The 21973-nt window shown below is 41.7% G+C and overlaps 1 protein-coding gene across 2 annotated transcripts in view; it reads right to left on the bottom strand.

Moving 5' to 3' along the window:
- LOC139368246 (supervillin d) overlaps window positions 1-21973 on the bottom strand; it is a 113888-nt gene that overhangs the window by 50689 nt on the left and 41226 nt on the right. For both annotated transcript variants that reach the window (XM_071106952.1, XM_071106953.1), the window contains exons 3-5: window positions 16577-16611; window positions 9340-9401; window positions 7365-7486 (exon numbers count right to left, since the gene is read on the bottom strand). In XM_071106952.1, the coding sequence (XP_070963053.1) occupies window positions 7365-7486; window positions 9340-9401; window positions 16577-16611 (219 nt within the window). The remainder of the gene's footprint in view (window positions 1-7364; window positions 7487-9339; window positions 9402-16576; window positions 16612-21973) is intronic.

The raw sequence follows: 21973 nt of genomic DNA, 5'->3' as shown, positions 1-21973 counted from the left end.
TGCCTGAGTAAATGCTGCCATAGGGACTAGAAGTCGACCGATTATGATTTTTCAACGCCGATACCGATTATTGGAGGACCAAAAAAGCCGATACCGATTAATCGGACGATTTTTTAAATAATGACAATTACAATACTGAATGAACACTTATTGTAACTTAATATAATACATCAATAAAAATCAATTTAGCCTCAAATAAATAATGAAACGTTCAATTTGGTTTAAATAATGCAAAAACAAAGTGTTGGAGAAGAAAGTAAAATTGCAATATGTGCTATGTAAGAAAGCTAACGTTTCAGTTCCTTGCTCAAAACATGAGAACATATGAAAGCTGGTGGTTCCTTTTGACAGGAGTCTTCAATATTCCCAGGTAAGAAGTTTTAGGTTGTAGTTATTATAGGACTTTTTCCCTCTATACCATTTGTATTTCATTAACCTTTGACTATTGGATGTTCTTATAGGCACTTTAGTATTGCAGTATAGCTTCCGTCCCTCTCCTCGCTCCTCCCTGGGCTCAAACCAGCAACAGCCACCATAGAAGCAGCATTATCCATGCAGAGCAAGGGGAACAACTACTAGAAGGCTCAGAGCAAGTGACTTTTGAAACGCTATGACCGCGCGCTAACAAGCTAGCCATTTCACTTCGGTTACACCAGCCTCATCTCGGGAGTTGATAGGCTTGAAGTCATAAACAGCGCAATGCTTGACGCACAATAAAGAGCTGCTGGCAAAATGCACGAAAGTGCTGTTTGAATGAATATTTACGCGCCTGCCTACCACCGCTCAGTTAGGTACTTAAGATACTTGTATGCTCAGTCAGATTATATGCAACACAGGACACGCTAGATAATATCATCAACCATGTGTAGTTAACTAGTGATTATGATTGATTGTTTTTTATAAGATAAGTTTAATGCTAGCTAGCAACTTACCTTGGCTTACTGCATTCGCGTAACAGGCAGGCTCCTTGTGGAGTGCAACGAGAGAGAGGCAGGTCGTTATTGCGCTGGACTAGTTAACTATAAGGTTGCAAGATTGGATCCCCCGAGCTGACAAGGTGAAAATCTGTCGTTCTGCCCCTGGACAAGGCAGTTAACCCACCGTTCCTAGGCCGTCATTGAAAATAAGAATGTGTTCTTCACTGACTTGCCTAGTTAAATAAAGGTATAAAAAAATCTAAAAATCGGCAAATCGGCGCCCAAAAATACCGATTTCCGAATGTTATGAAAACTTGAAATCGGCCCTAATTAATCGGCCATTCCGATTAATAGGTCGACCTCTAATAGGGACCCATGTTGTAGCCCACATGGGTTTGTCCATGTCTGGCCCAAAAGGTTAACCCAACTAGGTCCCAGTTAAGAAGTCCATTTAGTCTGGATATAAAATGTTGCACTAGATCAGTAGCTTAAATTCTTTGTTTTATTTCCACAGCTACCTATGAACAAACCCGGGTCTAACTTTTAAAAAAGCAGAGGAAACTTCTGATCTGCAGACAGACTCCGAAACGGCTGAAGAAGAGTCAGGACCTGACAGGGATAAAACGGTGACAACTTCATTGCTGACATGCACATTTTTGGGATTGTGTAAAGTGTGAGGAAACCAATGTGCCCATTGGTAATTTTATTTAACTATACCTGTATTCAGAGTTCCTGCATTGTATTTGATCTGAGCATGTGCTATAAATAAACATTAATTTATTTTACAAAGAACTGCTTTTGTCATCTCTTAAGAAAGCTTGCTCGGGCAACAACATCTGCGTCGTGCATGGAGACAGTTTCGTCCCAGGTGGACAGCACAATTTAATAATATATATATATATTTTTAAATGGTACAGCCTACTTATTGCCCATACAGGTCACAATTCACATCCATTTGGGTAAACACCTGGGACCCATGTAGGTAAGTGTGATTTTCTAGGTCCCTGTTGGGTTTCCCTAATGGGGCCCATATGGAAATGTTGGCTGCAACATGGGGACCAACAGTTTACATGTTTATTTTTTTTGTCTGTGTGTATGTATGTACAGTTGAAGTCAGAAGTTTACATACACTTAGGTTGGAGTCAATGAAACTTGTTTTTTAACCACTCCACAAAATGTCTTGTTAACAAACTATAGTTTTGGCAAGTCGGTTAGGACATCTACTTTGTGCATGAGACAAGTCATTTTTCTCACAATTGTTTACAGATTATTTCACTGTATCACAATTCCAGTGGGTCAGAAGTTTACATACACTAAGTCGACTGTGCCTTTAAACAGCTTGGAAAATTCCAGAAAATTATGTCATGGCTTTAGAAGCTTCTGATAGGCTAATTGACATCATTTGAGTCAATTGGAGGTGTACCTGTGGATGTATTTCAAGGCCTACCTTCAAACTCAGTGCCTCTTTGCTTGACATCATGGGAAAATCAAAAGAACTAAGCCAAGACCTCAGATAAAAATATTGTAGACCTCCACAAGTCTGGTTCATCCTTGGGAGCAATTTCTGAAGGTACCACGTTCATCTATACAAACATTAGTATGCAAGAATAAACACCATGTGACCACACAGCCATCCTACCGCTCACAAAGGAGACGCGTTCTGTCTTGTAGAGATGAACGTACTGTGATGTGAAAAGTGCAAATCAATCCCAGAACAACAGCAAGGGACCTTGTGAAGATACTGGAGGAAACAGGTACAAAAGTATCTATATCCACAGTAAAACGAGTTCTATATTGACATAACATGAAAGGCCGCTCAGCAAGGAAGAAGCCACTGCTCCAAAACCGCCATAAAAAAAGCCAGACTACTGTTTCCAACTGCACATGGGGACAAAGATTGTACTTTTTGGAGAAATATCCTCTGGTCTGATGAAACAAAAATAGAACTGTTCGGCCATAATGACCATCGTTATGTTTGGAGGAAAAAGGGAGAAGCTTGCAAGCCGAAGAACACCATCCCAACCCTGAAGCACGGGGGTGGCAGCATCATGTTTTGGGGTGCTTTGCTGCAGGATAGACTGCAGGATAGACTGGTGCACTTCACAAAATAGATGGCCTCATGAGGAAGAAAATTATGCGGCTATATTGAACCAACATCTCAAGACATCAGTCAGGAAGTTAAAGCTTGGTTGCAAATGGGTCTTCCAAATGGACAATAACCCCAAGCATACTTCCAAAGTTGTGGCAAAATGGCTTAGGGACAACAAAGTCAAGGTATTGGAGATGCCATTACAAAGCCCTGACCTCAATCCTATAGAAAATCTGTGGGCAGAACTGAAAAAGCGTGTGCGAGCAAGGAGGCCTACAAACCTGACTCCGTTACACCAGCTCTGTCAGGAAGAATGGGCCACAATTCACCCAAATTATTGTGGGAAGCTTGTGGAAGGCTACCCAAAACATTTGACCCAAGCTAAACAATTTAAAGGCAATGCTACCAAATACTAATTTGAGTGTATGTAAAATTCTGACCCACCTGGAATGTGATGAAAGAAATAAAAGCTGAAATAAATCATTCTCTACTATTATTCTGACATTTCACATTCATAAAATAAAGTGGTGATCCTAACTGACCTAAGACAAGGAATTTTTACTTGGATTAAATGCAAAAATGCAAAAACTGAGTTAAATGCATTTGGCTAAGGTGTATGTAAACTTCCGACTTCAACTGTATGTATGTATATAGGTATTAGAGGCCGACTGATTAATCGAAATGGCCAATTAATTAGGGCCAAGTTTTCGTAATTAAAAAAAAAAAACTTTATTTAACTAGGCAAGTCAGTTAAGAACACATTCTTATTTTCAATGGCGGCCTAGCAACAGTGGGTTAACTGCCTTGTTCAGGGGCAGAACAACAGATTTTCACCTTACAGTTAATTAGTCCAACGCTCTAACCACCTGCCTCTCATTGCACTCCACGAGGAGACTGCCTGTTACGCAAATGCAGTAGAAGCCAAGGTAAGTTGCTAGCTAGCATTAAACTTATCTTATAAAAAACAATTAATCATAATCACTAGTTCTAACTAACTACACATGGTTGATGATATTACTCGTTTTTCTCGCATGTCCTGCGTTGCATATAATCGATGCAACGCTGGGGGATGATTTAACAAAAGCGCATTTGCGAAAAAAGCACAATCGTTGGACGACTGTACCTAACCATAAACACCAATGCCTTTCTTAAAATCAATTCACAGAAGTTTATATTTTTAAACCTGCATATTTAGCTAAAAGAAATCCAGGTTAGCAGGCAATATTAACCAGGTGAAATTGTGTCATTTCTCTTGCGTTCATTGTACGCAGAGTCAGGGTATATGCAACAGTTTGGGCAGCCTGGCTCATTGAGAAAACAAATTTGCCAGAATTTTACTTAATTATGACATAACATTGAAGGTTGTGCAATGTAACAAGAATATTTAGACTTAGGGATGCCACCTGTTAGATAAAATACCGAACGGTTCCGTATTTCACTGAAATAACCGCTTTGTTTTCGAAATTATAGTTTCCGGATTCGACCATATTAATGACCAAAGGCTCGTATTTCTGTGTGTTATGTCATAATTAAGTCTATGATTTGATAGAACAGTCTGACTGAGTGGTGGTAGGCAGCAGCAGGTTCGTAAGCATTCATTCTAACAGCACTTTTGTGCGTTTTGACAGCAGCTCTTTGCAAGCACAGCGCTGTTTATGACTTCAAGCCTATCAGCCTAATGGCTGGTGAAACCGATGTGAAATGGCTAGCTAGTTAGCGGGTGTGCGCTAATAGCGTTTCAAACGTCACTCGCTCTGAGACTTGGAGTAGTTATTCCCCTTGCTCTGCAAGGGCCGCGGCTTTTATGGAGCGATGTGTAACGCTGCTTCGAGTGTGGCTGTTGTCGATGTGTTCCTGGTTCGAGCCCAGGTAGGGGCGAGGAGAGGGACGGAAGCTATACTGTTACGCTGGCAATACTAGTGCCTATAAGAACATCCAATAGTCAAAGGTATATGAAATACAAATGGTAGAAAGAGAAATAGTCCTATAAATACTATATTAACTACAACCTAAAACCTCTTACCTTGGAATATTGAATTCTCATGTTAAAAGGAACCACCAGCTTTCATATGTTCTCATGTTCTGAGTAGCTTTTTTTTTTTTTAAGTAGCTTTTTTTACATGGCACATATTGTACTTTTACTTCTCCAACACTTTGTTTTTGCATTATTTAAACCACATTGAACATGTTTCATTACATATTTGAGGCTAAATTGATTTTTATTGATGTATTATATTAAGTTAAAATAAGTGTTCATTCAGTATTGTTGTAATTGTCATTATTACAAATACATCTAAAAAAAAAAAAAATTGCATTTTATCGTCCGATTAATCGGTATCGGCTCTTTTGGTCCTCCAATAATTGGTATCGGTTTTGGCGTTGAAAAATCATAATCGGTCGACCTCTAATATGCATACACACACCTCTTTATCTATGGTTCTGAACTATTCTCAAAGACGAACACACACCACCACTACACTAGTGTGTTTTCCTGTATGTGGTGCAGGGCCTACAGCCTCAGAGCTCAATACAATATATTATAAAAGATAACCAAATGCACATACGTAAAGTAGATGAGTATGAGCACCCACAGACACACACAAAGTGTTTGCATCTATATACATGTTAGGTACCATTATCTGCATCTATATATCTGTTAGGGACCATTATCTGCTACCACTACAATAGTCTGTGAAACTGGCACTGATCAAAAAGCCCTTTGAAATGCTATGCAAGTTCGTCTGGAACTCTGGTTATAAAACAGGGTCCGGATGCACCAGTTGGGTGTAAAAAACGTGGTCTTAAATGCTAGGTCGGGCGCAGCTACGTCAGAATTTACACCTGTTGCACCAACCAAAAATAAGACTAGTTGTAGCTAAGTCCGCCGTAAGCAATGCGCATTCATGAGATTCGGTGCTTCATAATGATGGTTGCTAGGCTATTACCATCTTTACGTCAGCTCTAAACTTTGCGAGGTATGACCCATCACTCTGCAAAGCCCACCACTATGCGTGCATGTTTTCTTAACCACAACTGGATGGATCAATCAATAATTATTGTGGGAATGAATACCACTGAATGACGAAAATATTGGAATAAAGGACACTAATGCCATTGAAGGCATTTGTCATATTGTCGCTTACTGAAATTCCCAAAGCCATCAAACCGTTTTAAAGCAATAGCCGTGTGGGATAAAACTATAATTTCAGCACCGTTATGATTGGGACATCATTATCACGATGCTTTGAGACAATTGTGATTTTTGTTTTCACATAATCTCCGTTTGGATATTTGGTTACAATTAGACTGGGAAAGTGTTAGCCAAATTGAGTTGAGTGTTAATGGTGTTAATAATCTTTAGTCTAGTTTGCTCGTCTAACAGTGTTATCAGAACATTTTGAAAGACTTATGTAGCCTACGATAACCTAGTATCACAGGCGGATTACTTTGCTTTTCACTCGCGTAGTAGCCGAGGCTATATCCCGACTATATCCGAAAAAGGCAAATAAGTGGAGGTGGCAGCTCATCTAGTAGTTTGCTAATATCTAATTAGACACATTTAGCATGCAATAATGTAGCATAAATCAAGTGTATTATTTTGCTAAAAGCCCACGGAGGTCGTGAAATATGAACACAAGACTCGCATCCTTTTGAAAATATAGATTGCTATTATTTTCTGTGCTTATCATAAAATAACATAGTCCCAATTTAACACCCTACGCCTGCTCCCTACTAGGCGCATGATCTGTCCCAGGCGTAGCTCATAGAAGGGCTTACACCCAGGTGGTGCCACAGGTATCATTTGTAGGTCCGGTTTAGGGCACATTTTATGTCGGACGTAGAGTTTACTAACCACATACAACTGGCACCAGGTGCACTAGCCTGGCCACACAGACAGGCCACAGTAGCCATGCTGATGGGTAGCAGACTGTTGTAGCTATGGTAATGAGAGCATGGCTGTACTTGGTGCACTATCCACTTGGGATGTGGGTGATTTGGGTTGATGTTGAACTTTGCTGGGAGGAGTGAGGGGTTGAAGTGACCGGTTCAAGTACCTGCCACCCACAAAAAATATACACAAAGGAAAACGCACACAACACAGAAACGTACACCACCACCGTGTGATACAACTTATCTGACAGGCTGACTGTGATGTGTATTTATCTGTGCTGACTCACTACACTAGCAGACTAGTGACATGTTGCTCCCACACACCAGGAAACACTTAAATAATAACTGTGTGTGTGTGCTCATGTTTATGTTTTCAGTCCATAATCCAGTGTATAATCATTCAAATTTGTAGACAATCCCATGACCTTATAAATATAATACAATGATATCTCCTCGACGCCGCCTACCTGCATGCCGCCACCATCTCCTTGCTTGTGATTGGCTGGGTGTGCGCTCGGCTGTTGTTGTTGGCATGGCGACCACTCCCCTCTGTTGTCAGGGGAGACGACTCTTCAGTCTTCTCCAGCCCCTGGTGGAAAAGGGATTCATGAGTATTTCCCACATTAGACAGCGTCCCCGGGGGTTTCAGGGTGAGGTTTCCCATAGATAAAGGTCTAGGATAAGCTTCCCCTCCCCTAATTTGAACCTCAACCATTAGTAAGGGAAAATGCGAATCTGACCCAAATCAGCGTCTAGGGGCAGCTTCACCCTACTCCAACCCTGGGGAGGCGACATTGTGGTTTTACTGTCCCCAAAGTTCCTCTGTCCAGTGTCTGTGTTCTTTTGCCCATCTTAATCTTTTATTGGCTAGTCTGAGATATGGCTTTTTTCACAACTCTGCCACACACAGGGGCACCATTCACAAACTCGATGAGGAGAAAGAGATTGACGAGGAGGGAGGAGAGTTGTGTCTCTCGAGAGTAGTGTTTCTCAGCCAGCCAGTGCTGGACTGGAGCCCTCAATATAAATAAACAAATAGAACACCCAGGGAACAGGACAACAAGTGAGTCCAGACCTACAGCAGAGCAGATGTCGATGAGAACCATACTGTCTAAGGTGTACAGTGTATACGTCTCTATCTATTTGGTGCCTGGGTTGTATTAATTAGGCACCAAATAAATAAAAACAAATGGAAGAACAGAGGGGGACAACCCAAAATTGAAAAATGTTACCATGGGCCCTTATGAATATGATCCTGAATACATCTCTTTATCTATAGTTCTGAACTATTCTCAAAGATGTACACACCCCACCACAACACGTGTGTTTTCCTGTATGTGGTACAGGGCCTACAGCCTCAGAGCTCAATACAATGTATTATAAAAGATAACCAACTCCCGCATAAACAAAACGCACATTCATGGAGTACATGAGTATGAGCACCCACAGACACACACAAAGTGGGTGCATCTCTTTCTTGAAACACTGTCATTTGTTACCATCTGGGTCCACTTGGCCAATCCCTGGCACTCTCCTAAGGCCAATTTTAGAACCACAACAGCACCGCTGCCTTCTTTTAGGCCTACGACTACACAATCCCCTCATGGAAGGCCAACAGCCTGGGAAAAGTCAGTTAGTTACTCTGTTACTGTGCTTTTCTGTAATTTGGTTTAAAAATGTGTGCACGTGCACACCAAAAAAGGGGCAGTACCGCAATATATATTTTTTTATATACACTACCGTTCAAAAGTTTGTGGTCATGTAGAAATGTCCTTGATTCTTGAAAGTTTATCATTTTAAAAAGGCTAACTGATCATTAGAAAACTATTTTGCAATTATGTTGGAACAGCTTAAAACTGTTTCTAAGTGACCCCAAACTTTTGAATGGTAGTGTACATATGGCCTTGAGTATGCCTGAGTACACAGGCTTTCTTTTCCTTTCCAAATCTTGGCTAGGTTTGTACTCCAATCTCCAAGGGAGTGGAGGAGCCAAGTCTGACTCCAGGTGCGGGTCAGTCCGTATACTCTACAGGACAACTCAATTATAGAGGATATTTTGGAGTAATCAGCTTTGGGGGATATGGGACTAGGCCAGATGTATGGAGCAAGAAAGAGGAATTGAGATTGAGATTTGAGGATTGTTGGAATGGGGCCTAGGTAATACACACGCAACATAATTGCAAGATACTCATACTTGTGTACTGTAGCCATATTCATAATTGCATCTGACAAACACCCATACATTTTCCAAAAAGTAGTAGCATTAGTCACGTAAACACAGAAATAAACAAATGGCACATTGGATTCCTAATTTTAAAAATAAGTGGTGCTTTTCTTACCGAGGAGACAAAGTTAAATAAATTACTACCATAAAGGCATGTACACAAAGGCATATGTGCACATAAACACACAGGTACACACACACACACGCACAGCGTATACCTTAATCAAAGACACGTCGGCAGCCATGTTCATCTTGGCTCCGTCAGTCTTCCTGTCAGTTACTGTCAAAAAAACACACATTAGCACACGTGTATGTGATTTTATTTAAACATTGGTCAAAAATCACACATAAGCACAAATTCACAGGTTCACATCAGAATGTTATTCTTTCATTATTGTGGAGGATATGAGCGGATTAGGTCTGTGTGTGTTTTGTTTCTAAAACAGCTGTTGCTGTAACGCTGTTTACAGGGTTGGTTGGTTGGTTGGTTGGTGTGAGGCCCACTTGCACACAGGCAAACTCGCACACAGAAGGACAGCTCATTCACGTGCGCACACATGCAGTCACACACACACACAGAGCGAAAGAGAGAGACAAACACACCTACTTCCTCCCACCCACAGATACACGCACTAATCCTAGCATAGCTGGCCTGAACACTCTGTACTCTGTCTGGGAGGGAAAAGTACTGTACATTCACCACCTGCTCTGTAAAGTGATAAGGGCCTTTCCCAGGAGCAAAAAACGTCAGAAAAGGGCCTGGGAATTCTGAGGATATCCCATCAGTTTCAGTTTTACAGACATGTGCCTCTGAGATGGCAGTCATCCCAATACTTATGGAAATTTGCCTGATGTTGCAAGAATGTTCCCAGAACACATTTGATATGTTCTTCAAAAAGGTTCCCAGAATGTTTCATTAGGTTGTGGGAACAGTCTGGTCGGAACATTGCTGGACAAAACAAAATATATGTTCCTAAAACATAAAAACTGTCCAGAGAAATCCTGTTTTTGCTTTGGCATTATGGGGTACAATGTGTAGATGGATTAAATTGATGGGGGGGGGGGGGGGGGGGGGACTACTTTAAAATGAGACCATAAAGTAACAAAATGTGGAAAAAGTCAAGGGGTCTGAACACTTTCCCGAATGCACGGTACATCCTGTCATATCCCGACAATGTTCCCACAGCCTAAAGAAATGTTTTAGGAACTTTTAAATAATATACATTGCATTCTGAAAGTATTCAGATCCCTTGACTGTTTCCACATTTTGTTAATTAGGTTACATCCTTATTCTCAAATGTATTAAATTGTTGTTGTTTTTTCAATTTACACACAATACCCCATAATGACAAAGCAAAAACATTTTTGGCAATGTATTAAAAATGTAAAACAGTTATGACATTTACATAAGTATTCAGACCCTTTACTCAGTACTTTGAAGTACCTTTGGCAGCGATTAGAGCCTTGAGTCTTCTTGGGTATGACGCTACAAACTTAGCACACCTGTATTTGGAAAGTTTCTCCCATTCTTCTCTGCAGATCCTCTCAAGCTCTGTCAGGTTTGACGGGGAGCATCGCTGCAAAGCTATTTTCAGGTATCTCCAGAGAAGTTTGATAGGGGTCAAGTCCGGGCTCTGGCTGGCCACTCAAGGACATTCAGAGACTTGTCCTGAAGCCTCTACCTCCCTGTTTGCCGGCTGTTTGCTTAGGGTTGATGTCTTGGTGGAAGATGAACCTTCACCCCAGTCTGAGGTCCTGAGTGCTCTGGAGCAGATTTTCATCAAGGATCTCTACTTTGCTCCATTCATCTTTATCTCTATCCTGACTCTATCCCAGTCCCTGCCGTTGAAAAAAATCCCGACCGCATGATACTGCCACCACAGGCTTTAACATAGAGATGGCGGCAAGTTTCCTCCAGATGTGACGCTTGGCATTCAGGCCAAAAAGTTAAATATTGGTTTCATCAGACCAGAGAATCTTGTTTCTCATGGTCAGAGTCCTTTAGGTACCTTTTGGCAAACTCCAAATGGGCTGCCATGTGCCTTTTACTGAGCAGTGGCCTCCGTCTAGCCCCTCTACCATAAATGCCTGATTGGTGGAGTGCTGCAGAGCTGGTTGTCCTTCTAGAGAATTCTCCCTTCTCCACAGAGGAACTCTGGAGCTATGTCAGAGTGACCGTTGTGTTCTTTGCCACCTCCCTGACCAAGGCCCTTCTCCCCCGAATGCTCATTTTGGCCGGGCGGCCAGCTCTAGGAAGAGCATTGGTGGTTCCAAACTTTTCATTTAAGAATTATGAAGAAACAGCTCAAAGATATATCAATGGAAACAGGATGCACCTGAAGCTCAATTTCAAGTCTCATAGCAAAGGGTCTGAATACTTATGTAAATAAGGCATCAGTCTTTTTTATTTTATTCTAAAAACATGTTTTCGATTTGTCATTATGGGGTATTGTGTGTAGATTGATGAGGAAAGACATGTATTTAATACATTTTTGAACAAGGCTGTAATGTACCAAAATGTGGAAAAAGTCAAAGGTCTGAATACTTTTCAAATGCACTGTATAACAATTTATTTTTAATAGGTTTTGGGGGTTTTAAATATTGAACTTTTTTTCGGGTAACTTTGGAACTACTCAGAATGCACGATATCGACCATCATTAAGAGAACCTACTCTGCTACAGAGTTCATATGCTGGCTTAATAGCTAGCTCGAGCTGGCTAACTTTAGTCACTAGCCATGCTAGCATGTAATTACATTCCAGACCGAGTGTTGGTGGTGGTGAGCTACAATCCACCAATCACGAGGAAATGTGATGTAAACACGCTATCGTATTACCAATCAGCGTGTATTCCCCACGCGTGAGGCATCCTGCATGTTCAACAGGCAGGCTCTTTGTGCCTTCTTGCCTCAGGCTCACAAAAGGAGAACATCCTCCCTGCCTGCTTTAATTGTTTAGTACCTCATTTTTTAAATATGTGTTTTGTCAACTTTGCTTCTCTGGTAGCTCTGAATTAGGCTACCAGAGATTTATTTGTATTACTTTTTCAACATTGGCTTAGTGTTAGATGACTGACATTGGACTGCTGTTGTGTGATCACTTCCACCTGCCTGAAGCTTTCCTCTGATCGCCGACTTGTTGACTGTCTCCCTAGTCTACTGTGCACTCTGCCGCTTCTGGAGTATTGCTCCTGGAATCTACTTTGGATTTCCCTCGCTATATAGCTATTGGATTATCCGCCTCACTGACTCTCCCTCAGCCCGGTTAAACGGCCTATCCCTCTGAAGGGCCTCGCTCCCTGGCTCTCGCTTAGCAACTTCAGCCACTCTTGCCATAGGTTGGGCCCCAAGCATCAATGTGTAAGTCTCTGCTCTCTCTTTGCTTTTGATCTGCTGGTGTCGTTTAAATTGTGCTCTGTGGGTTCCTGCCTGTGCTAGTTTCGAGTTAATCGTGTTGAGCTCTGGCTTGCAACTTATGCTGACCTTCGTGGTTGGCTAGCTAGGCTAGTTAGCTAGCTGGCTAGCTTAGATAAACTGCATATAATACTATTTAATAACTGGTTAGATGGCGTTTCAGATTACTTTAATGTGGCTCAATTCCCTATTAAATCTGTAAATTAGCTAGCTACTGTAGGTGTTGATGGCCACTGGCTGACTCATACAGTGCTAATGTTGTAGACTTCGAAATTCTGATCGGTTCTGATCAGCTTCATGAAATAATTCAAACAATTTAACGGAGGTATAACTTTGAATTGGGTCTTTTGATGCGTATACAAATGTAAATCCATATGTTACATGTGGTTACGTTTTTGCTGCCTTCACTTTAATTGAAGCCATAAGGTCAGAACACAGCAGATACAAATGAGGTAATTAGAAATAACCTGATTAATTACAATTTTAAAAGCTTCTATTGTTTAGAATAGAAAATTGTAGCAAAACAGTTTAAACTGGGGAAATCAATTTCCCCTATGCTGGATGGTGGTGGTATCACCCAACACGCCCTTCCATTTCAGGATTATAGATCGTGCCAATTAGCAGCACACCGGCCATCATGCTGCAGACAGGGAACCAGAAAAAAGCTGCAAAAACTAAAATGGTAAAACATAGAAATAATTGTTAGATTTTAATGTTAGAAATATAAATCTAAGAGAGTGCACTCAACTTAGAATTAATATATGCAACAATTTAAAAAAAATGTGTGTCTGATTAAAAAAAATGAAAACCATGCATTGGTCATGAAACGTTTGGTGCAAATGAATGTTAAAGTGCAAAGGAAAGGAATATTTAGCTGTGCGGCTACATGTGGTCGTAATCCAAAATCCACCAGAGTCGGCTGTTCAAAACTACTTCTGACACAATTCAGCAAAGACCCTTTACACACACACACACACACACACACACACACACACAGAAGTTGAGCTTCACTCTAGTTATGCTCAGTGGGGGTTTTGCGTTTTGACTTCAAGCCAGAAACCATTTTGAGAGTCAGAGTAGGAGTGCTGATCTAGGATCAATTTTGCCTTGATCATAATAAATAAGATATACAGACATGGGGAAACTGATCCCAGATCATCACTGCTACTCTTAAGATACTGTTTGACTCAAGTCCAGCCCTCATCACTTCATCCTAGACCTTTCGCAGAGATCAAAATAAACACAAAAGCCTGGAAAAGCCTTGGCAAAATGTCCACCTCTGAAGATTAGCAATTGTTCCGTAAGTGATTCCCATTCATCATGAAACAGCTTGTATCCCTCAGGGAAAGACAGGGAGCCAATTGGAAAGTGGGGGATGGCTAGAGGGGCCAATGGATCCAGCAGCGCTGATGTGAATATTACCCAGCATCTCTTGGGACGCTCCAGAATTGAGCTCTGTGGTTGGAATTCACACATTAATTCAAAACGTCACCCGGTTCTCTTATTTTCAAGGGGTTAGACAACTTTGAAGTAAGTGAAATATACAGTACCAGTCAACAGTTTGGAGACAACTACTAATTCAAGGGTTTTTCTTTATTTGTACTATTTTATACATTGTAGAATAATAGTAAAGACAAAACTATGAAATAACACATATGGAATCATGTAGTAACCAAAAAAAAAAGTGTTAAAAGTGTTAAACAAATATTTGATTTGAGATTTTTCAAAGTAGCCACCCTTTGCCTTGACAGCTTTGCACACTCTTGGGCATTCTCTCAACCAGCTTCATGAGGTAGTCTATTTCAATTACCAGGTGTGCCTTGTTAAAAGTTAATTTAAAAGTTTTTTTTTAACGCATTTGAGCCAATCAGTTGTGTTGTGACAAGGTAGGCGTGGTATACAGAAGATAGCCCTATTTGGTAAATTACCAAGTCCATATAATGGAAAGAACATCTCAAATAAGAAAAGAGAAACGACAGTCCATCATTACTTTCAGACATGAAGGTCAGTCAATTCGGAGACGTTTCTTCAAGTGCAGTCACAAAAACCATCAAACGCTATGATGAAACTGGCTCTCATGAGGACAGCCACAGGAAAGAAAGCTCTACCTCTAATGAACTAATGAACCTCTGCAGCAGTTACCAGCCTCAGAAACTGCAGCCCAAATAAATGCTTCAGAGTTCAAGTAACAGACACATCTCAACATCAACTGTTCAGAAGAGACTGCATGAATCAGGCCTTCATGGTCGAATTGCTGCAAAGAAACCACTACTAAAAGGACATCAATAAGAAGATACTTGCTTGGGCCAAGAAACACAAGCAATGGATATTAGACAGGTGGAAAACTGTCCTTTGGTCTGATGAGTCCAAATTTGAGATCTTTGGTTCCAGCCGCAGTGTCTTTGTGAGACACAGAGTAGGTGAACGGATGATCTCCGCATGTGTGGTTCCCACTGTGAAGCACAGAGAAGGTATGATGGTGTGGGGGTGCTTTGCTGGTGACACTGTCTGTGATTTATTTAGAATTCAAGGCACACTTAACCAGCATGGCTACCACAGCATTCTGTAGCGATACGCCATGCCATCTGGTTTGTGCCTAGTGGGACTATTATTTGTTTTTCAACAGGACAATGACCCAAACTACACCTCCAGGCTGTGTAAGGGCTGGAGTGGTGGTGGTGGAGTGGTGGAGTGCTGCATCAGATGACCTGGCAGCCAACAAGCAGGCAACAAGTGCTCAGAATATGTGGGAACTCCTTCAAGCTTGTTGGAAATGCATTCCATCTGAAGCTGCTTGAGAGAATGCCAAGTGTGCAAAAATGGCATCAAGGCAAAGGGTGGCTACTTTGAAGAATCTAAAATATATTTTGTTTAACACTTTTGGTTACTACATGTGTGTTATTTCATAGTTTTGATGTCTTCACTATTATTCTACAATGTAGAAAACAGTAAAAATAAAGAAAAATCCTTGAATGAGTAGGTGTGTCCAGACTTTGGACTGGTACTATATGTGCTGAGCCAGCATTCTTCGTGGTTCGACCAGCCTTTTCCATTTGAGAGAGTTAAACTCTGTCACACTTGCCAGTGGAACAGTTTCACAGATGGGGAACTCCATACTATCTATGACGGGACACCGAATCTGATCCCCCCACTCCTCTTCCTCCAATAGAAAACTCCAAAAGCAAAACAGAGGCTTTGCCAACTCTGCATATACACACTAAATTGACGAGCCCACAGAGCTTACCTTTCTCAGTCTCCTCTCTCCTTCTGAAACTTTTTGTATAATCAGTTCGATGCCTCCTTTCTCCTCCCTTGTTTTCTTCTGCTTCTTCCTCGGTCTCTTTTGTATTTATTTCACTGCTTTGTATCACCAATGTTTAACTGAAGTGGGCGGTTGCGAGTCAGGAAGCGAAGAAGTGATCCATGGTCGAACTCCACAATTTTCCCTCTCTCAAGCTCTCCGTGTCAGAACAAGCACTGGGATTGCTGCAGCATTAGAGAGCTTTTTGCCACTTTCCCTTCAGGTCCTGAACATTTCTCCGTCTCACACGGAGTCATGCACGCACACTTGATTTATACACAGTAGCACTTAAGTCACCCACAATATCCCTCTGTTTCTCATTCACACACAAAGACAAAACAGAATACTCTCTCCCTCTTACACACTCAGTCCCTCTCAAACGCGCACACACACGGACGCAAGCACAAGCAACGCACACACGGCCTCACCCTGTGCCACCACTGCTGCTTTTGATGCTAAACATGAACCCCTGAGGTGGGATGGCCAGCTTTCAAACATTGCCTGAACTGAAAAGGGGCCGAAAGAACCCCTTTTCATTCTGCCCCGAAGCGCGACATTAGCCCTATCAATGCCCTCTTATCCCGACAGCTATAGTACCTGCGTATCTGTTGAATGTACTTTGCACTCTGTAGCCTCCTTCCTTTAACATTGAAATGTATAGAGAGTACAAAGGAGGTGGAAATAAAAAACTTTCTTCTTTGTACAATGGTGCCTTTGTGGCCTGTAAAAGCAGAGTTCTTACCTTCTGGCTCCTCGGCGTCCCCAGCTTCCAAAAGGCTGTTAAAAGAGAGAAAAAGAGCGAGAGAAGACAAATGAGGTCACACACTGAGATATGTGGCAAGGGGACAAACGATGACATGGTTTCACCTGTTAACACACAGGCATGCCAGGGTTTCCAGCAGCCAGTTTTTATTCCCCTTTTTGTGGAATAGTTTCATATCAATAATGTTTTTGTTTCTCAAAATCTAGAAGTTAAAATTCAACTAATGTGAGATAACCAGCCTCAAAATCGTCAGCGAATGGACTCTCCAAGGTGTTCAGTAGGGATGCTGGTCCATGTTGACTCCAATGTTTCCCACAGTTGTGTCAAGTTGGCTGGATGTCCTTTGGGTGGTGGACCATTATTGATACACATGGGAAACTTTTGAGCGTAAAAAAAAAACTCAGCAGCGTTGCAATTATTGACACAAACCAGTGCACCTGGCACCTACTACCATAGCCCTTTCCAAGGCACTTAAATCTCGTCTTGCCCATTCACTCTCTGGATGACGCACAATCCATGTCTGAAGGCTGAAACATCCTCCTTTAACCAGTCTTCTGCCCTTCATTTACAATTGATTGAAGTGACATCAGTAAGGGATCGTGGCTTTCGCCTGGATTCACCTGGTCAGTCTATGTCATGGAAAGAGCAGCAGGTGTCCTTAATGTTTTGTACACTCAGTGTATGTAAATGGTGAATAAAACAATGAATGTGCAAGAATTGGCGAGAGAGAGCTGAGCCTCAATCCTTGCCACACCCCCCTCCCCTCCCCTTCTTGTCTCAACATTCTAAATTATACCCAAGACATTATCTTCACACATATTTAAGATGCTTTTCACTGACAGCCGCAACTCAAATCAGCTAGGCCTATTGCCACGCGCTGCCCAAATTGCAGCCTTCCCAAATAGACATAGGCTTATGAGCTTGTGATATGAAACAATACACAGCTATTTATTTTTAAAGAAGCTAATAAGTCATGCATTCTGGTGAAGTAGTTTGAATTACTTGACTCATTTCTGTACAGACAGGAGTAATTATTCAACTATGGCACCCAAATAATAAATGTACTTCCCTATTGGACCCATCACTTTTCCATTTCTCTCCTGTTCTATTGGCTTCCATCTCAACTTTCTTGTCCAGATGCCAAAGGGGCAATCCTTGTCATATTAGCAACCCAGGTTTCTAGGTTTCTAACAGAGATGTTCATATCGGTCACATATGGAACCGCTTGCATGTGGACTGTTTAGAATGGTGCTTTCCCGCTAATTGCATTTAGGCAAATGTTTGAAAATGACGTTTTATTGGCTGCTTCATTAAATTAGTTGCATGTTCTGTTAAGATGAATTACCACAATCTAAATGTGATTTCAGTCATTCTGAGCACCGTGGGTGGATGCTGGGGCTGTCCCAGGCAAAAAAAAAAAAAATTGGTCGACCAAAAGTTGCCAGAGATCGAGATAACTAGAAAAAAAGAATAAAATAAAAAACGGAACCTGACCCAACTAGCCTCCTCCTGTCGGCTTTTGCAGATTCTGCCATTACTCTCCTGAAGTTTCCGGTAATAGGCTACACGAGGAATCGACAACATTTCTCATGCGGAATGCCAATTTATCTGATGATTTCTACCGATCTGCGTGCCAGTTATGGTTTTCATGTGCAAATTTTCATTTCATTTAAATGTTTAATAAGGTCTTTCTCTCAAAATAATTACTAATAGTTGACTAATTGGGGTCAGCCCTAGTGAACGCCCTAATGGATTATGCACCCAATGCATATGGATCTGATAAATGGCTGGTAAATTGAAGTCTTACCAGTCACATTGTCTGGCACCATATTTTCCTAATTGAAACCCTGAGGCAGGTACAGGTACAGGCACACACAAAGGATCACATAAGGTCAAAAAGACATTTTGATAACTTTCCCAAAATCACAAGGTTTTTCCAGAAATCCCGGTTGGAGGGCTCCCGCAATCATGAAGGAATAAGCATGGAAGGTAATCCTCCAACCGGAATTTTGCAAGCCTACATCCACGCGAGATCATAAATCAGAGAACTGTTAGAAGGCTACTTACCGTCGCCTCAATTTTCAATTCAACATTAATACACAGATGTTAGAAAGACTGCTCACATTGTGTATCCATGCACACCTACAGCCACATCACGACCCATAATAACAGCAAAGCTGAACCATTTGAAGACAGATGTTCATCTATAAGTAATGGCCTTTAAATATGGATGGAAAGCAGCTGATGTGGGGACAGATGATGATGTAACACAAGGAAGGAGCTGATTTTAACACAAAAAGAGCCTGGAGGGGAAAGCTGGGTAATGGGGAAAAGGGCACAGTGGAATAGAGGGTGATGCTGAACCGCAAATGGTACACTGCAACAACAACTAGGCTGGTATCTAAGTAAATTGACCACAGCAAGGATAGCTTTTTTCACTAAAACTAACTGATTTAGCAACTGGTTGCATGCCCTTGCACACAAACACACAGCTATGCTATATGTTATGCGTCTCTACACTTGAGCTCGGCACAGTGAGCATCAAGCTAACGTTGTCTATTAGGGACTAGTGGCTCTTCCTTGAACCCTACCATTGACTCGCTGTGGCGTCGCTGGCGGTCACCGGCTGCGTCCGAAAACGACCGCTAGCCATGCGGCTCCCTTCAGACACCCCCCTTAGCAACCGGAGGGGTCGGCGACGCGCGGTTGACCCCGCCCCTGGCTTGACTGGCGGGTGAAGGGGAGGGGCCACGACATGCAGCGTGTCCATGCTAGAGTCCAAACAGAGAAGAACAAGAAGAAAAAGGAGAAGAAAAAAATAAAGAATGACGGAGAATGAAAGATGAGGGGAAGTAGGAAAAAAAATGTGAAGAAAAACAGACAGCCAGAGTGAACCAAAGAAGCCATAAATCAAACACTTATTTCAGTGTTTCCCCAACTCTGGTCCTCAAGTAACCCCAACAGCAGGCAGGTGTGCTTGTCCAGGGATACAAACAAAATGTGTGCTGTCGGGGGTACTCAAACACTTGTCTCTAAGGATCACGCAGAGATTGTGATGCTCTCAGCTACCAGACAGACACCATCTTCGATAACCGTCACAAAGCCTGACTGATAATTGTGTTAGTACAAAAGGGCCTAGTGCATGGCTCTCCAACCCTGTTCCTGGAGAACGTACAAGACGGTAGCTCTCCAGGAACAGGGTTGGAGAGCCCTGGCCTAGTGAATGGAAAGGGGAGGGGGGCATCTTTAGATAACGAAATGGAATGCAAATTGGATAATGTTCAATAATTCATTATTGCCCTGAACATGCATGAAAGGTCAATTTTATTCCGTATGGGTTTTACTAGTGAGGATCCAGCAGTACCCAATGGTTTTTGAAAATTAGGCTAATTCGTGACTGAGCATGCTGTGTATTATCTCAAGGGGGGCGGGGTCAATGGACAATACTACTGAGCCCGTATTCAAAAATATTCTCAAGATGAGTAAAAAAAACAGGCCCTCCCTGTTCATTATAATCTGAAAGGCAAAGTTGATTCTGCAACACACACCCTGTGAAAATGGGCCCACATCTTTGAGGTTACTAGATCCTCTTCTTCCACTGCTTCAGGAAGTCCAAAAGAGGTGACCTGCCTGCTACTTTGCAGATAGTTTTGGCTTGTCAACATATTAGGCCTACAGACATAAATAATGACATACTTGGGATGTGCATCTTTCCATTTCAAGACAATTCAATAGGCATCTAGATACAGGAGCTCCGATAAGATACAGGAACAATACGTTTAAGTTTTGGTGATAACATGTTGCATAAACACATTCATTTTACATTATAAATTCAAATCTGCTGAGCCTCTGAGCTTTCACAAAGAGTTTCAGAGTGTGTGTGTGTGTAATATATATATATAAACAATGTATGTACTATGCAGGTACCTGAGCTGAGCCATAAGGGAAACTAGGCACCATCCCACTAACCACTAGATTATGGGGTAAAAATGTATCCTGTTTTCTATCCCCCCACTTTGGTTCTGAAATCATCATCACCCACTAATCATGTTTAAGCTAGTAATGTACCAATATGTATTGTTAACGAATTAGCTATGACATAGACAATTAATATTTATAGCACAACTTTGGATTTCCCCCCACCCACCCCACTAGGCTATACCAGACAACAACAAAAAAATATTGGTAGACCGAGGAGTCATCTGTTCTTTCGAACAATCGATTGGTAAAAAAATGTAAACATGTATTTTTCCTTGTATAGTCACAACCTGTTTGAATAAAGTCAACTATATATAGGCTACTGAGCTTGTCTGATGCTTTAAGCACTGCAAATAAAAATGAAGACACAGAAATGACTAGAGGGAGCCAAAGAGCAATATAGCCTAACCAGTAGAAGAAACAAAAAACTGTTCCCGATCTCCACCTCCCGCAAACATTGCAGCCCGCAGGTGGAAAATATGCTGATAAAAATAAATATCCTATAATTCACAGCAAAGAAATTGAAACATTGTATCAACTATTAACTTGGTTCAGACTCGTGCTAGCAGACGTGCAAAATTGTATAACAAAATTCAGGGCCCTCAGAGTTTCACACCGCAGTGAGCTCCTGACAGACAGACACAGCTGTAGGCTATTTGCACAAGGGATAAGTAAATCAGGTATTTTTTTATGTCAGAGCATGATTTCCCCCCCCCCCCTTTCATTCCGAGCGGTTATCTAAAGGGAGAGAGGCTACACTGAGGAACTATTGTCATTCTCAATAGATGTAAAAAAAAAAGAAGAAAAAAAAGGCTGTTTTCTTGATATTTGAGGCAAAGAAAAAAGCTCCACAGTGATGGTGAGTTAAGACAATCAGAAATAGTATCAGATCCCCAAATGGGCACATTTATAAGTCTACATTTGCACGCAGGCCAGGTAGCCTAGGCCTACTTCTATGTGTAAATCAGGTACGTGGCATTACTCAAGATTGACAGGAGTGCGCCAAACTGGTAAATGGAATGAAATCAACCAAAACTTGAATAAACTTGAATAAGTCTCCGGCGCCGACAGAGATGGCCGCCTCGCTTCGCGTTCCTAGGAAACTATGCAGTTTTTTGTTTTTTTACGTGTTATTTCTTACATTAGTACCCCAGGTCATCTTAGGTTTCATTACATACAGTCGAGAAGAACTACTGAATTTAAGATCAGCTTCAACTCACCATCAGTACGACCAAGAATATGTTTTTCGCGACACGGATCCTGTGTTCTGCCTTACAAACAGGACAACGGAGTGGATCCCATGCAGCGACCCAAAAAAACGACTCCGAAAAAGAGGGAAACGAGGCGGTCTTCTGGTCAGACTCCGGAGACGGGCACACCGTGCACCACTCCCTGGCA

The sequence above is a fragment of the Oncorhynchus clarkii genome, chromosome 16 (genome assembly GCF_045791955.1).
Source record: "Oncorhynchus clarkii lewisi isolate Uvic-CL-2024 chromosome 16, UVic_Ocla_1.0, whole genome shotgun sequence".
Classification (NCBI taxonomy): Eukaryota; Metazoa; Chordata; class Actinopteri; order Salmoniformes; family Salmonidae; genus Oncorhynchus; species Oncorhynchus clarkii.
This window is presented reverse-complemented; position numbering and strand designations above follow the sequence as displayed.